Here is an 18,118-nt window from a genome sequence, read left to right on the forward strand (position 1 = left end):
AAAGAGCCAAAGTCTCACAATGTAGCATACAATGTAGCATAGCACTACAATAACATCTGCTAAATATGTGTAAGTGACCAATAAAATATGATTTGATTTTAATAATGGATGGGATATGCAGTACAGTGTGTATTCCACCAAGTTACTCAAAGTGATTTAAGAGGTGCTCCTGATAGATCCAACTCCTCCACTATCAAGCACCGGGGTGTGATTGATTAAATGGACATGAATGGCATCTCCATAACCCTAACTCCCTAACCCCTAACCCTTACCACTCTAAATCCAACATGGGTTTGCTGACCAGTTGTTACTCTAGATTTTCCCTTCACTTTGGTGATGTAACGAGTGGCAGCCATTTTGTGCCAGAAAAGCACATCGCGCTACACTTCACTTTATCTAGCATTTATCACACCGGTATGTCAAGGCTTCATTCAGATCGTTTAAGACAGTTTAATAGGTTTATACTTACTTTTATAATTACTATCTGTCTCTCTGACACTTAAACTGAAGAAGACATTTTTGGTTTAGACCTGGGAACTCATTTATAATGAGTGAGTGCGCTGATTCCAGGTGCACCACACACAAAAAATATGAACTGGAGGTAGGTGGCATCAAGATGTGTGACCTGTTGCCACAAGAAAAGGGCAAACAGTGAAGAACAAACACCATTGTAAATATAACCCATATTTATGTTTATTTATTTTCCCCTTTGTACTTTAACTATTTGCACATTGTTATAGCACTGTTTATAGCCATAATATGACATTTGAAATGTCTCTATTGTTTTGGAACGTTTGTGAGTGTAATGTTTATTGTAAAAAAAAAAAATGTTTATTTCACTTTTGTTTATTATCTATTTCACTTGCTTTGGCAATGTAAACACACGTTTTCCATGCCAATAAAGCCCCTTGAATTGAGAGGAGCAGTGGGACTTCTCGCGAGACTTCCTCTGAGTAGCCTACTACTTTTCATTTTTTTCTCATTCGTGGAGCGCTTTATCAGCGGCCGTCTCCCCCGTCGTCCTAGCAGCATAGTAAGGGTCACTACCCCCACTCAATACAGAGAGAGAGAGAGAGAGACGGGCACATTAAACAAACACCTAGGGCTGACAGAACAGCAAAGACCGTACTTAAACCGCGCGTCTTTGCTCCCCGACTACAAAACCCTCCCTCACCCCCTAACTGTGCTGAGGACACTGGGTTTAACGTCGTCTAAATAGGTTTGACAGTGCGAGGAGGGTCGCTTGTCTCCCACGGGATTCTGCGAAGCAGCGTCCTTAGCCGGGTTGGACCCACTAGGCTACTAACTAGCCAGGTAAGGTAAAACGCACACCATGAGCCCAGTGGTGCGCTCGGTTCGGCTCGAACTCCTTTTATAGACATTTTGCTGGAAATGACACGATCTAGCCTCGCGCCTCTGTCATTCTCGTCGGTGAGTGAAATAGAATTGGAACATTCGAATGTGGGATATTCATTCACCCCGGCAACATGATCATGCAATTGGATATGGTGGGAAAGAGAGCGAGAGAGGTGGGAGGGAGAGAGGGGGTGGGGTGACAGTGCGTGAGTGTGGTGGGGTATAGCTACTGTGCTGTCGTCGTGTGTGTGACGCGCCTTCCATGGTGAGACCACTGAGCGAGACACGTGTGTTTGTTGGCGTTCCTCTCCTCGCACACATCTGTTTGGTTCATACATTGCCGATGTCTCGTCTGTTGTGTTTGTAATAGATTTTATAGACAGTGGGCGTCGTGTTTGTTACATGAACACTGGATGCGAAACGCAACATACAGGATTATATAGCTAGGCTTATTATTATCTGTCAAATCTGTGCGTTGAGCAACACGGAATATGTAGGCCAAATCAGTGTTTATTGTAGGCCTGCTATTAATATTACTACTATTATTATTATTAGGCCTATTATCTTTCATTGTCCATTAGCTCATGACTGTCTCCTTCCATGTCTTTCCGTTTAATAGCGTCATTGGGCTTACCATTGCAACCAATTTCATAGTCTAGCCTAATGGCTGTGATCCTGTGCCATGTTGGAAAGATCAGGATAGACAGACATTTCCTGGCCATGTCAGGAATGTCTGATGTATGTTTACCTCTGCTGGCAGTGACATAACACACACACAGCAGCAGGGTAATGTAGCTGGGTAACCAGGACTCTACCTGGAGTGTGTGTGTGTGTGTGTGTGTGTGTGTGTGTGTGTGTGTGTGTGTGTGTGTGTGTGTGTGTGTGTGTGTGCGTGCGTGCGTGCGTGCGTGCGTGTGATGCTCCTTGATGTTGCATAATGTCTGTCTATGGTGCTACTGTCACAACAAGATGGCTTGGTTTGCTGCTATAACCCATATCATCTTCAGACTATAGGCTATATGTCTAATCTACATGTTACAAGATATAGGCTACTCCATAGAGATAGATTGATAGATAGGCCTAGATTGATGGAAAGATATGTGCTCTATAATTAGATTAAAAGCAGGAGGGTGGCGTCTTGTGAGTGGCGCGTGGGCACACAGAGAGCGAGAGAGAGAGGCCACACGTAAAGTCTTTTGACTAAAACAAAATCTTGTTTACCTCGACTACCACCTGGACGCCTTTACTACGCACACGCCTTCCTACGCACTTGTCAGTAGTTGTTATTATTATCTTATGCAGGTGCATAACAGGCTTTGCAGGCGTGGTTCACTTGCACGCGCCGAATACATTTTATCCATCCGCTGAAAACCCTGTGCTGGCCAACAGATTTTCTCGTGGAGTTTTCAATCAATAGGGTTTTCAACACATTTATCTAAAGCCATCCCTTTACATTTGGTGTACCTTTTTAATTGGAATGTTCTCGACAGACACAAGAACGTATGGAGAGAACGATCAAGAATATTATGGACAATGAAAAGAAGCCATGTAAATACATGCATATTTGTCTCCTTTTCAGTGATAATTGGTAGATTTAAAAATACTCTGATCTTGTATATTATTTAGGGTTAGGAATGTGTTTTTATGCACACAATATATTGGCCAATCAAAAATAGTGGTTTGATTCATCCTGAAAGTTGTCATTCGATTGTTCAATCCATGAAATATTGGAAGGTGAGAAGAGTGTACAATAGGGGTTGAAGAGTAGTCCTATAAATGTACCCTAATCATCTTCCTGCATTCCATAATGATTCAAATACATTAGCCTAATATGATCCACTATTGCTAGTAATCCTCAGGAACAACCACAGGAACATGAGAGGTGTCACGTTCTTTAATGAAAACGAAGAACACATAACAAACTAATACAAAACAACAAAAACGAACGTGAACGCTATAAACAACGAGTGCAGACATGCAACATCACAAAGACAATAACCCACAAACCAAACTGGAAAATGGCAACCTAAATAGGATCCCCAATCAGAGACAACGATAAACAGCTGCCTCTGATTGGGAACCAATCCAGGCCACCATAGACCTACATAATGCCTAGACTACACACACACACCTAGACTACACACACACACACACCTAGACTACACACACACACCTAGACTACACACACACACACCTAGACTACACACACACACCTAGACATACCAAAACCCTAGACAAGACAAAAACACACATACCACCCTCGTCACACCCTGACCTAACCAAAATAATAAAGAAAACAAAGATAACTAAGGTCAGGGCGTGACAAGAGGAAAGAAAGTCAAATTTATAATCTAGTAATGGAATGATGCAAAATGTAAGGAAACTAACACTAAAGTGACAGTTATAAATGTAAGGAAACTAACACTAAAGTGACAGTTATAAATGTATGGAAACTAACACTAAAGTGACAGTTATAAATGTATGGAAACTAACACTAAAGTGACAGTTATAAATGTACGGATCTAACACTAAAGTGACAGTTATAAATGTGAAGAAACTAACACTAAAGTAACAGTTATAAATGTAAGGAACTAACACTAAAGTGACAGTTATAAATGTATGGATCTAACACTAAAGTGACAGTTATAAATGTAAGGAACTAACACTAAAGTGACAGTTATAAATGTATGGAAACTAACACTAAAGTGACAGTTATAAATGTATGGAAACTAACACTAAAGTGACAGTTATAAATGTAAGGAACTAACACTAAAGTGACAGTTATAAATGTATGGAAACTAACACTAAAGTGACAGTTATAAATGTAAGGAAACTAACACTAAAGTGACAGTTATAAATGTAAGGAACTAACACTAAAGTGACAGTTATAAATGTATGGAAACTAACACTAAAGTGACAGTTATAAATGTATGGAAACTAACACTAAAGTGACAGTTATAAATGTAAGGAACTAACACTAAAGTGACAGTTATAAATGTATGGAAACTAACACTAAAGTGACAGTTATAAATGTAAGGAAACTAACACTAAAGTGACAGTTATAAATGTATGGAAACTAACACTAAAGTGACAGTTATAAATGTAAGGAACTAACACTAAAGTAACAGTTATAAATGTAAGGAACTAACACTAAAGTAACAGTTATAAATGTAAGGAACTAACACTAAAGTGACAGTTATAAATGTATGGATCTAACACTAAAGTGACAGTTATAAATGTAAGGAACTAACACTAAAGTGACAGTTATAAATGTATGGAAACTAACACTAAAGTGACAGTTATAAATGTATGGAAACTAACTGTTAGAGCTGTCGCTCTCCTCATCCTCAGATGAGGTGAGGAGAGAAGGATCTTCTGACCAAAATGCGGAGTCTGGGAAATATGCCATCTTTATTATAAATTACAATGATGCAGATGGCAACACGAAAACTAAACAAAACACTTTCAAACTACAAAATAACAAAACGACGTAGAACGAAAACCTGAACATAAACTTACATAACTGGAACGTAAACTCACGAACAGGCAACAGACGACATCGAAACAAAACGAACAGCCAAACAGCTCCATATGTGAAAAACATCGATAACGACACGAAGACATCACAAGAGACATCACAGGAGACAATCACCCACAAACACACAGTGATAATGCCCTACCTAAATATGACTCTTGATTAGAGGAAAATGCAAACCACCTGCCTCTAATCAAGAGCCATACCAGGCAAACCGAAACCAACATAGAAACAGATAACATAGACTGCCCACCCAAAACACATGCCCTGACCATAAACACATAAAAACTAACATAAATAGGTCAGGACTGTTACAGTACCCCCCCCCCAAGGTGCGAACGCCGGGCGCACCAGCACAAAGTCCAGGGGGGGGTCCGGGTGGGCAGTTGACCACGGTGGTGGTTCCGGTTCAGGACGCTGTCCCCGTACCACCATAGTCACTCCCCTCTTCTTTCTACCCCTTCTAATGCCCACCCTAACACTACCTTCCCCTAAATGAACAGCTAGCACCAGGACAAGGGGCAGCACCGGGACAAGGGGTAGCACCGGGACAAGGGGCAGCACCAGAACAAGGGGCAGCACCAGGATAAGGACCATCACTGGAATAAGGGGCAGCACCGGGACAAGGGGCAGCACCGGGACAAGGGGCAGCACCGGGACAAGGGGCAGCACCGGGACAAGGGGCAGCACCGGGACAAGGGGCAGCACCGGGACAAGGGGCAGCACCGGGACAAGGGGCAGATCCCGGCTGAAGGACTCTGGCAGGTCCTGTTTGGACGGCTCTGGCAGGTCCATGCTGGCTGACGGCTCTCGACGCTCATGGCAGACTGACGGCTCTCTACGCTCATGGCAGGCTGACGGCTCTTGACGCTCATGGCAGGCTGACGGCTCTCGACGCTCATGGCTCTCTGACGGCTCTGGCTGCTCATGGCTCTCTGACGGCTCTGGCTGCTCATGGCTCTCTGACGGCTCTGGCTGCTCATGGCTCTCTGACGGCTCTGGCTGCTCATGGCTCACTGACGGCTCTGGCTGCTCATGGCTCGCTGACGGCTCTGGCTGCTCATGGCTCGCTGGCGGCTCTGGCTGCTCATGGCTCGCTGGCGGCTCTGGCTGCTCATGGCTCGCTGGCGGCTCTGGCAGATCCTGTCTGGTTAGCGGCTCTGGCAGATCCTGTCTGGTTGGCGGCTCTGGCAGATCCTGTCTGTTTGGCGGCTCTGGCAGATCCTGTCTGGTTGGCGGCTCTGGCAGATCCTGTCTGGCTGACGGCTCTAGCGGCTCCTGTCTGGCTGATGGCTCTAGCGGCTCCTGTCTGGCTGACGGCTCTGTAGGCTCATGGCAGACGGGCGGCTTTGCAGGCTCATGGCAGACGGGCGGCTTTGCAGGCTCCTGGCAGACGGATGGCTCAGATGGCGCTGGGGAGACGGATGGCTCAGATGGCGCTGAGGAGACAGATGGCTCAGATGGCGCTGGGGAGACGGATGGCTCAGATGGCGCTGGGGAGACGGATGGCTCAGATGGCGCTGGGGAGACGGATGGCTCTGGCCGGATATGGCGCACTGTAGACCTGGTGCGTGGTGCCGGAACTGGAGGCACCGTGCTAATGATAAGCACCTTCCTACTAGTGCGGGGAGCAGAGACAGGGCACACTGAACTCTCAAAGCGTACTCTATACCTGGTGCGTGGTACCGGCACTGGTGGCACCTGGCTGAGGGCACGCACCTCAGGACTAGTACGGGGAGAAGTGACAGTGTGTACAGGACTTGGGAGACGCACAGGTGGCTTAGTGCGTGGGACCGGAACTGGAGGCACCGAACTGGATACACGCACTATAGGGAGAGTGCGTGGAGGAGGAACAGGGCTCTGGAAATGCACTGGTAGCCTAGTGCGTAATATAGGCACTGTAGGTACTAGGCTGGGGCGGGGAGGTGGCGCCGGAAATACCGGACCGTGCAGGCGTACTGGCTCTCTTGAGCATTGAGCCTGCCCAACCTTACCTGGTTGAATGCTCCCGGTCGCCCTGCCAGTGCGGCGAGGTGGAATAGCCCGCACTGGGCTATGCAGGCGAACCGGGGAAACCATGCGTAAGGCAGGTGCCATGTATGCCGGCCCGAGGAGACGCACTGGAGACCAGACGCGTTGAGCCGGCCTCATGACACCTGGCTCAATGCCCAATCTAGCCCTACCAGTGCGGGGAGGTGGAATAACCCGCACTGGGCTATGCACACGTACAGGAGACACCGTGCGCTCTACTGCGTAACACGGTGTCTGCCCGTACTCCCGCTCTCCACGGTTAGCCTGGGAAGTGGGCGCAGGTCTCCTACCTGCCCTTGGCCCACAACCCCTTAGCCCCCCCCCCAAGAAATTTTTGGGAGTTACTCACGGGCTTTTCGGGCTTCCGTGCAAGACGTGTCCCCTCATAATTCCGGTTACGAGCTTGAATCTCCGGCTTCCATCCACGTCTCCTAGCTGCCTCCTCATACCAGCGCTCCTGGGCTGTGGCTGCCTCACTCTTCTCACGAGAGCAGCGATTTCCTCCAGTTTGCGCCCAGGGTCCTCTACCAGACAGGATCTCCTCCCAAGTCCAAAAGTCCTTGTTGCTCCGTCGAGCATTTTTCCCATACCGCTTGGTCTCTGTATTTTGGTGGGTGATTCTGTTAGAGCTGTCGCTCTCCTCATCCTCAGATGAGGTGAGGAGAGAAGGATCTTCTGACCAAAATGCGGAGTCTGGGAAATATGCCATCTTTATTATAAATTACAATGATGCAGATGGCAACACGAAAACTAAACAAAACACTTTCAAACTACAAAATAACAAAACGACGTAGAACGAAAACCTGAACATAAACTTACATAACTGGAACGTAAACTCACGAACAGGCAACAGACGACATCGAAACAAAACGAACAGCCAAACAGCTCCATATGTGAAAAACATCGATAACGACACGAAGACATCACAAGAGACATCACAGGAGACAATCACCCACAAACACACAGTGATAATGCCCTACCTAAATATGACTCTTGATTAGAGGAAAATGCAAACCACCTGCCTCTAATCAAGAGCCATACCAGGCAAACCGAAACCAACATAGAAACAGATAACATAGACTGCCCACCCAAAACACATGCCCTGACCATAAACACATAAAAACTAACATAAATAGGTCAGGACTGTTACACTAACACTAAAGTGACAGTTATAAATGTAAGGAACTAACACTAAAGTAACAGTTATAAATGTAAGGAACTAACACTAAAGTAACAGTTATAAATGTAAGGAACTAACACTAAAGTGACAGTTATAAATGTATGGATCTAACACTAAAGTGACAGTTATAAATGTAAGGAAACTAACACTAAAGTGACAGTTATAAATGTATGGAAACTAACACTAAAGTGACAGTTATAAATGTAAGGAAACTAACACTAAAGTGACAGTTATAAATGTATGGAAACTAACACTAAAGTGACAGTTATAAATGTATGGATCTAACACTAAAGTGACAGTTATAAATGTATGGAAACTAACACTAAAGTGACAGTTATAAATGTATGGATCTAACACTAAAGTGACAGTTATAAATGTATGGATCTAACACTAAAGTGACAGTTATAAATGTATGGATCTAACACTAAAGTGACAGTTATAAATGTAAGGAAACTAACACTAAAGTGACAGTTATAAATGTATGGATCTAACACTAAAGTGACAGTTATAAATGTATGGAAACTAACACTAAAGTGACAGTTATAAATGTATGGATCTAACACTAAAGTGACAGTTATAAATGTATGGATCTAACACTAAAGTGACAGTTATAAATGTATGGATCTAACACTAAAGTGACAGTTATAAATGTAAGGAAACTAACACTAAAGTGACAGTTATAAATGTATGGAAACTAACACTAAAGTGACAGTTATAAATGTAAGGAAACTAACACTAAAGTGACAGTTATAAATGTATGGAAACTAACACTAAAGTGACAGTTATAAATGTATGGATCTAACACTAAAGTGACAGTTATAAATGTATGGAAACTAACACTAAAGTGACAGTTATAAATGTATGGATCTAACACTAAAGTGACAGTTATAAATGTATGGATCTAACACTAAAGTGACAGTTATAAATGTATGGATCTAACACTAAAGTGACAGTTATAAATGTAAGGAAACTAACACTAAAGTGACAGTTATAAATGTATGGATCTAACACTAAAGTGACAGTTATAAATGTATGGAAACTAACACTAAAGTGACAGTTATAAATGTATGGATCTAACACTAAAGTGACAGTTATAAATGTATGGATCTAACACTAAAGTGACAGTTATAAATGTATGGATCTAACACTAAAGTGACAGTTATAAATGTAAGGAAACTAACACTAAAGTGACAGTTATAAATGTAAGGAAACTAACACTAAAGTGACAATTATAAATGTATGGAAACTAACACTAAAGTGACAGTTATAAATGTATGGAAACTAACACTAAAATGACAGTTATAAATTTAAATGTACCCAAACTAATCCTGTTGCTATGGCAACCACACATCGCAAAACCTGTACAACAACCTACAACTTCACGTGTGTGTGTTTAGAGATCCTTGCGGCCGTATCAGCTGAGTTGGTCTGATTCATTTGACTCCTATAGTGTCATGTTTTCCTTCAATATTGAATATTGCTTTAAGTTATTTCCTTTCCCTTGTCTTTTTAAAGCCGACCTCACGCAGTCGCTTCGTAAATCCCTATCAAGCCCCTGTCTTTTTCCAAGCCTCCCTCTCCCTTTTTCCAAATATCTATATTTATCTTTCATTATTTCTTCCTCTTTTTCTCTTTCTCTTTATCTAGATCTGAGGGACTCCAGACAGAACAGAGTCCGCAAACTTCTGACTACCTGAGACCAGAACCAGGAAGTAAACAACACAGAAAACAACAACATCATGAAGACCTCCACCGTCTTCCTCCTCCTCTCGCTCCTCGCCTCACTCTCTTGTTCCCAGAGCGATTCTCCGGAACTCATCGTGACAACGCGTGCAGGAAGCTTACGCGGCATCCGCCTACCGACGCCCGACAGGAGTCACGTGACCGCTTTCCTCGGCATCCCATTCGCCGAGCCCCCGCTGGGCAAGAAGCGCTTCCGTAAGGCGGAGCCCAAGAAGCCGTGGTCGGGAGTGTTCGACGCTAGCTCCTACCCCAACGCCTGCTATCAGTTCATTGACACCTCTTTCCCCGGGTTCCAAGGATCTGAGATGTGGAACCCGAACAGGTTTACATTTACTTTAACATTTTCCAGGGTTCTGAGATGTGGAACCCTAACTGGTTCATTGTTTAAGACATCCTCTTTGTGCGTCCCTTAATGCACTATATTCCCTATTTAGTGCACTACTTTTGACTAGGGCTCTTAGGACTCTGGTCAAAAGTAGTGCACTATGTAGGAAACGGGGCCATTTGGTTTTCATGTTATTCTCTTTTACTTCCTTTCATTATTTTACTGTAAAGTGTGTTTTGTGATTTTCAATGGATTTTAAATAATACCAGTTGTGATGGTAGCTAGCAAGGCCACAATGTTCACTAAAGCCAGTTTGATTTGATCTGATTCCAACAGGGAGATGAGTGAGGACTGCCTATACCTCAATGTCTGGGTCCCAACCTCCCCCAGACCTCACAACCTCACCGTGATGGTGTGGATCTACGGTGGAGGCTTCTACAGGTAGGTAGCCCAGTGGGCTAAGCAGATGGCCCTGTAACTGGAGGGTTTGATCTGGCAACTACAGGGCTTCTGAGTTCACATCCTAACAACAATCCCTTAACTACAATTGTGCCCTTGTGCAAGGCACAACATGCTCTCCATCCAGGGGTGCTTGGTGTGTGTGATATCTGATTGATAAATGAACAAAAGACAACGTGCTCTCTATCCAGAGACAAAGTTCCATGTAACATATGGGCAATAATGGTATATTGTTTTGTATTGTTCTACAGTGGCTCCTCGTCCCTGGATGTGTATGATGGACGTTACCTGGCCCACTCTGAGAAGGTGGTGGTGGTGTCCATGAACTACCGTGTCGGGGCCTTTGGTTTCCTGGCTCTTCCTGGCTCTTCGGAGGCCCCTGGGAATGTGGGGCTCCTAGACCAACGCATGGCCCTCCAGTGGGTCCAGGATAACATACATATGTTTGGGGGCAACCGCAAGCAGGTAATGATAACAAAGAGTTTGTGTGTGTGTGTGTGTGTGTGTGTGTGTGTGTGTGTGTGTGTGTGTGTGTGTGTGTGTGTGTGTGTGTGTGTGTGTGTGTGTGTGTGTGTGTGTGTGTGTGTGTGTGCGTTCATGCCTGCGTGCTTGGGAGATGCTCTCTACAAATGCAATATTAATATTATGAACTACTGCTACTCGTAGGTGACCATATTTGGGGAGAGTGCAGGAGCAGTCTCTGTAGGAATACACCTCCTGTCCCCAGACAGCCGCCCCACCTTCACCCGAGCCATCCTCCAGAGTGGAGTCCCTAACTGTCCCTGGGCCACTGTTACGCCCGCTGAAGCCCAGCGGAGAGCTGCCATGTTGGGGAAACTGGTGGGCTGTCCCTCTGGGGGTAACGACACAGAGCTGGTGGACTGTCTCCGTAACAAGCCCCCCCAGGACCTCATCGACCAGGAGTGGCAGGTCATTTACGTTGACGTTTTCCGTATATTTTTACATCTTACGGAAAGTTTGAAATTCATGTTTACCTTTTTATATTTCCGTTTTACGCAAAGCTTAACATTTTGTATAAAGCTTTGCGTTTATGTTTACCTTTGTGTATATATGTTTATTTTACTTTAAAATGTTTGTTTATGTGTGCATTTACACTTAATTTTACATATGTGAGGAATGTGTTCTAAATTAGACTAAATAGAGAAATAAACAGTCGAGGTTTTGTCTTGACATTTATATTTGATCATGAACAAGTAGTACAGTTCTAGTGAATAGGGTCCCTGTGGTTTATTTGATATTATTTACCTTTTTTTCCCAGGTCATGCCATGGTCGGCCATCTTCCGTTTCTCCTTCGTGCCGGTCATCGATGGCGTGGTCCTTCCTGACAACCCAGAGGCCATGCTGTCATCAGGCAACATCAAAGACACCCAAATCTTGCTGGGAGTCAACCAGGACGAGGGCTCCTTCTTCCTCCTCTACGGAGCCCCCGGCTTCAGCAAGGTGTGTGTGTGTGTGTGTGTGTGTGTGTGTGTGTGTGTGTGTGTGTGTGTGTGTGTGTGTGTGTGTGTGTGTGTGTGTGTGTGCGCGTGCGCGTGTGTTAGGGCCATGACGATACCAGTATCTCGATATTCCTTAGTATCGTTTCAAGGAACAAAACACGAAGCGGATTTCACTTCTTTAGGAAAACAGCTCTAATGTTGGAAACAGCCCTCATTATGTTGTCATCCAGAGTCACATGTATTTATTTTCCCAGCTATATGTTACATACAGAACAATATACATACATACTATATGTTATATACAGAACAATATACATACATACTATATGTTATATACAGAACAATATACATACATACTATATGTTACATACAGAACAATATATATACATATAATATGTTACATACAGAACAATATACATACATATAATATGTTACATACAGAACAATATACATACATACTATATGTTATATACAGAACAATATACATACATATAATATGTTATATACAGAACAATATACATACATACAGTATGTTACATACAGAACAATATATATACATACTATATGTTATATACAGAACAATATACATACATACAATATGTTACATACAGAACAATATACATACATATAATATGTTACATACAGAACAATATACATACAATATAATATGTTATATACAGAACAATATACATACATACTATATGTTACATACAGAACAATATACATACATATAATATGTTACATACAGAACAATATACATACAATATAATATGTTATATACAGAACAATATACATACATACTATATGTTACATACAGAACAATATACATACATATAATATGTTATATACAGAACAATATACATACATACAGTATGTTACATACAGAACAATATACATACATACTATATGTTACATACAGAACAATATACATACATATAATATGTTATATACAGAACAATATACATACATACAATATGTTACATACAGAACAATATACATACATATAATATGTTACATACAGAACAATATACATACAATATAATATGTTATATACAGAACAATATACATACATACTATATGTTACATACAGAACAATATACATACATATAATATGTTATATACAGAACAATATACATACATACAGTATGTTACATACAGAACAATATACATACATACTATATGTTACATACAGAACAATATACATACATATAATATGTTATATACAGAACAATATACATACATACAGTATGTTACATACAGAACAATATACATACATACTATATGTTACATACAGAACAATATACATACATATAATATGTTATATACAGAACAATATACATACATACTATATGTTACATACAGAACAATATACATACATATAATATGTTATATACAGAACAATATACATACATACAGTATGTTACATACAGAACAATATACATACATACTATATGTTACATACAGAACAATATACATACATATAATATGTTATATACAGAACAATATACATACATACAATATGTTACATACAGAACAATATACATACATACAATATTTTACATACAGAACAATATACATACATATAATATGTTATATACAGAACAATATACATACATATAATATGTTATATACAGAACAATATACATACATACAATATGTTACATACAGAACAATATACATACATATAATATGTTATATACAGAACAATATACATACATACAATATGTTACATACAGAACAATATACATACATACAATATTTTACATACAGAACAATATACATACATATAATATGTTATATACAGAACAATATACATACATATAATATGTTACATACAGAACAATATACATACAAACAATATTTTACATACAGAACAATATACATACATACAATATGTTACATACAGAACAATATACATACATACAGTATGTTACATACAGAACAATATACATACATACAGTATGTTACATACAGAACAATATACATACATATAATATGTTACATACAGAACAATATACATACATACAGTATCTTACATACAGAACAATATACATACAATATGTTACATACAGAACAATATACATACAATATGTTACATACAGAACAATATACATACAATATGTTACATACAGAACAATATACATACATACAGTATGTTACATACAGAACAATATACATACATACAATATGTTACATACAGAACAATATACATACATACAGTATGTTACATACAGAACAATATACATACATATAATATGTTACATACAGAACAATATACATACATACAGTATGTTACATACAGAACAATATACATACAATATGTTACATACAGAACAATATACATACAATATGTTACATACAGAACAATATACATACATACAGTATGTTATATACAGAACAATATACATACATACAGTATGTTACATACAGAACAATATACATACATACAGTATGTTACATACAGAACAATATACATACATATAATATGTTACATACAGAACAATATACATACATACAATATGTTACATACAGAACAATATACATACATACAGTATGTTACATACAGAACAATATACATACATATAATATGTTACATACAGAACAATATACATACATATAATATGTTACATACAGAACAATATACATACATACAGTATGTTACATACAGAACAATATACATACATATAATATGTTATATACAGAACACTATACATACATACAGTATGTTATATACAGAACAATATACATACAAACAGTATGTTACATACAGAACAATATACATACATACAATATGTTACATACAGAACAATATACATACATACAATATGTTACATACAGAAGGTTTATAGGACCAAAGAGTTTGAGCTGCTTCATGTTTTCATTTTTGCCATGGAACAAATATTTTGATGCTGGTATCGTCACAGCCCTAGTGTGTGTGTGTGTGTGTGTGTGTGTGTGTGTGTGTGTGTGTGTGTGTGTGTGTGTGTGTGTGTGTGTGTGTGTGTCTGTGTCTGTGTGTGTGTGTGTGTGTGTGTGTGTGTGTGTGCGTTCCAATGACACTAATTCAATTACACCCTAATCTTTCATTGGCCCTCCATAGGACAACGAGTCATTGATCTCCCGTGAGGACTTCCTGGAGAGCGTGAAGCTGAGTGTCCCGCACGCCAACGAAATCGGCCAGGAGGCTGTGGTGCTGCAGGTAGGTGGACCAGCAGGATAAGGAGGTGGACCTGTAGCCAAAAGGTTGCTGGTTGGAAACCCAGGTTAAGCCGGGCTCTGAAAAAAAGCGGTAATTGATCTGGCACCTTGAGGGTTGCTGGATGTATGTGATTAGTGAATTAAGAAGTCTAATAAAGTTGCTTTGTATGAAGGTCCACAGTTTGAATACCAGTCTAATAAAGTTGCTTTGTATGAAGGTCCCCGGTTTGAATACCAGTCTAATAAAGTTGCTTTGTATGAAGGTCCCCGGTTTGAATACCAGTCTAATAAAGTTGCTTTGTATGAAGGTCCCCGGTTTGAATACCAGTCTAATAAAGTTGCTTTGTATGAAGGTCCCCGGTTTGAATACCAGTCTAATAAAGTTGCTTTGTATGAAGGTCCCCGGTTTGAGTGTTGCATGAAGGTCCCCGGTTTGAGTGTTGCATGAAGGTCCCCGGTTTGAATACCAGTATAATAAAGTTGCTTTGTATGAAGGTCCCCGGTTTGAATACCAGTCTAATAAAGTTGCTTTGTATGAAGGTCCCCGGTTTGAATACCAGTCTAATAAAGTTGCTTTGCATGAAGGTCCCCGGTTTGAATACCAGTCTAATAAAGTTGCTTTGCATGAAGGTCCCCGGTTTGAATACCAGTCTAATAAAGTTGTGTTGTATGAAGGTCCCCGGTTTGAGTGTTGTATGAAGGTCCCCGGTGTGAGTGTTGTATGAAGGTCCCCGGTTTGAATACCAGTCTAATAAAGTTTTGTGTTACAGTACACTGACTGGTTCGATGAGAACAATGGAGTGAAGAACCGAGACTCCCTGGATGACGTGGTCGGAGACCATAATGTCATCTGCCCTCTGCAGCACTTTGCCAGGACCTACTCCCAGCTCCACTCTAACCTGGGTGCCAACAATGGACAACAGGCGGGCAACGCTGGGGCCATGACCAAGGACGGGAACTCACAAAGTAAGAATTGTTCAAGAATGTTTTTTCAAATATGTTATTTAATGTCTGGTTGGTTTTTAAAGTAACTGTTCAGTGAAAATCTTACTTTTAAAAGTTCAAATTCCGTTAACTCATACCCAAATAATGTTGTTGGCTCATCCTACACTCCTATTTGTGGCAAAGAAAAAATGTGAGAATTTTTGAATTTTTTTGAACCCTCAACTACTCACATTAATATTTTTGATACCGGCTTGACTTAAGGTGACCACGCCCCCGAGTACAGTAATCCCATGTAATTAGACTAGATTTGGCGTCATCCTAAGCAAACCACTGACACTTTTATGTCATTTCAATAAACGTTTTCAGCAGCGTCACACGTTGTTATTCACATACTTGACTGTCACAACAACAAGTTATTTGCATGATACGTATGCTGCCACTCTGTGTTACTGACAGGAAAGCTGTCACATTATACTGACCTGTTAACACTGACAGTAAAGCTGTCACATTATACTGACCTGCTAACACTGACAGTAAAGCTGTCACATTATACTGACCTGTTAACACTGACAGTAAAGCTGTGGTATTATACTGACCTGTTAACACTGACAGTAAAGCTGTTAACATTATACTGACCTGCTAACACTGACAGTAAAGCTGTGGTATTATACTGACCTGTTAACACTGACAGTAAAGCTGTCACATTATACTGACCTGCTAACACTGACAGTAAAGCTGTGGTATTATACTGACCTGTTAACACTGACAGTAAAGCTGTTACATTATACTGACCTGCTAACACTGACAGTAAAGCTGTGGTATTATACTGTCCTGTTAACACTGACAGTAAAGCTGTCACATTATACTGACCTGCTAACACTGACAGTAAAGCTGTCACATTATACTGACCTGTTAACACTGACAGTAAAGCTGTGGTATTATACTGACCTGTTAACACTGACAGTAAAGCTGTCACATTATACTGACCTGTTAACACTGACAGTAAAGCTGTGGTATTATACTGACCTGTTAACACTGACAGTAAAGCTGTCACATTATACTGACCTGCTAACACTGACAGTAAAGCTGTGGTATTATACTGACCTGTTAACACTGACAGTAAAGCTGTCGTATTATACTGACCTACTAACACTGACAGTAAAGCTGTCACATTATACTGACCTGTTAACACTGACAGTAAAGCTGTCACATTATACTGACCTGTTAACACTGACAGTAAAGCTGTCACATTATACTGACCTGTTAACACTGACAGTAAAGCTGTCACATTATACTGACCTGTTAACACTGACAGTAAAGCTGTCACATTATACTGACCTGTTAACACTGACAGTAAAGCTGTTACATTATACTGACCTGCTAACACTGACAGTAAAGCTGTCACATTATACTGACCTGCTAACACTGACAGTAAAGCTGTCACATTATACTGACCTGTTAACACTGACAGTAAAGCTGTGGTATTATACTGACCTGTTAACACTGACAGTAAAGCTGTGGTATTATACTGACCTGTTAACACTGACAGTAAAGCTGTGGTATTATACTGACCTGCTAACACTGACAGTAAAGCTGTGGTATTATACTGACCTGTTAACACTGACAGTAAAACTGTCACATTATACTGACCTGCTAACACTGACAGTAAAGCTGTCACATTATACTGACCTGCTAACACTGACAGTAAAGCTGTCGTATTATACTGACCTGTTAACACTGACAGTAAAGCTGTGGTATTATACTGACCTGTTAACACTGACAGTAAAGCTGTTGTATTATACTGACCTGTTAACACTGACAGTAAAGCTGTGGTATTATACTGACCTGTTAACACTGACAGTAAAGCTGTGGTATTATACTGACC

General features: G+C 40.7%; 1 protein-coding gene across 2 annotated transcripts in view; it reads left to right on the forward strand.

Annotated features, from left to right (window-relative positions):
- The first annotated feature begins 968 nt into the window (after window positions 1-968).
- LOC129835487 (acetylcholinesterase-like) overlaps window positions 969-18,118 on the forward strand; it is a 33,541-nt gene continuing 16,391 nt past the window's right edge. Inside the window, exons 1-8 of one of the 2 annotated variants that reach the window (XM_055901124.1) lie at window positions 969-1,314; window positions 9,750-10,167; window positions 10,507-10,611; window positions 10,881-11,094; window positions 11,296-11,559; window positions 11,909-12,091; window positions 15,191-15,289; window positions 16,059-16,254. In XM_055901124.1, coding sequence (XP_055757099.1) covers window positions 9,842-10,167; window positions 10,507-10,611; window positions 10,881-11,094; window positions 11,296-11,559; window positions 11,909-12,091; window positions 15,191-15,289; window positions 16,059-16,254 — 1,387 coding nt within the window. In that variant the 5' untranslated portion in view covers window positions 969-1,314; window positions 9,750-9,841. Of the gene's footprint in view, window positions 1,315-1,368; window positions 1,432-9,749; window positions 10,168-10,506; window positions 10,612-10,880; window positions 11,095-11,295; window positions 11,560-11,908; window positions 12,092-15,190; window positions 15,290-16,058; window positions 16,255-18,118 lie in introns of those variants that run through there. The other variant, XM_055901126.1, reaches the window with a different exon arrangement.

Source organism: Salvelinus fontinalis, chromosome 36 (assembly GCF_029448725.1).
Source record: "Salvelinus fontinalis isolate EN_2023a chromosome 36, ASM2944872v1, whole genome shotgun sequence".
Taxonomy (NCBI): Eukaryota; Metazoa; Chordata; class Actinopteri; order Salmoniformes; family Salmonidae; genus Salvelinus; species Salvelinus fontinalis.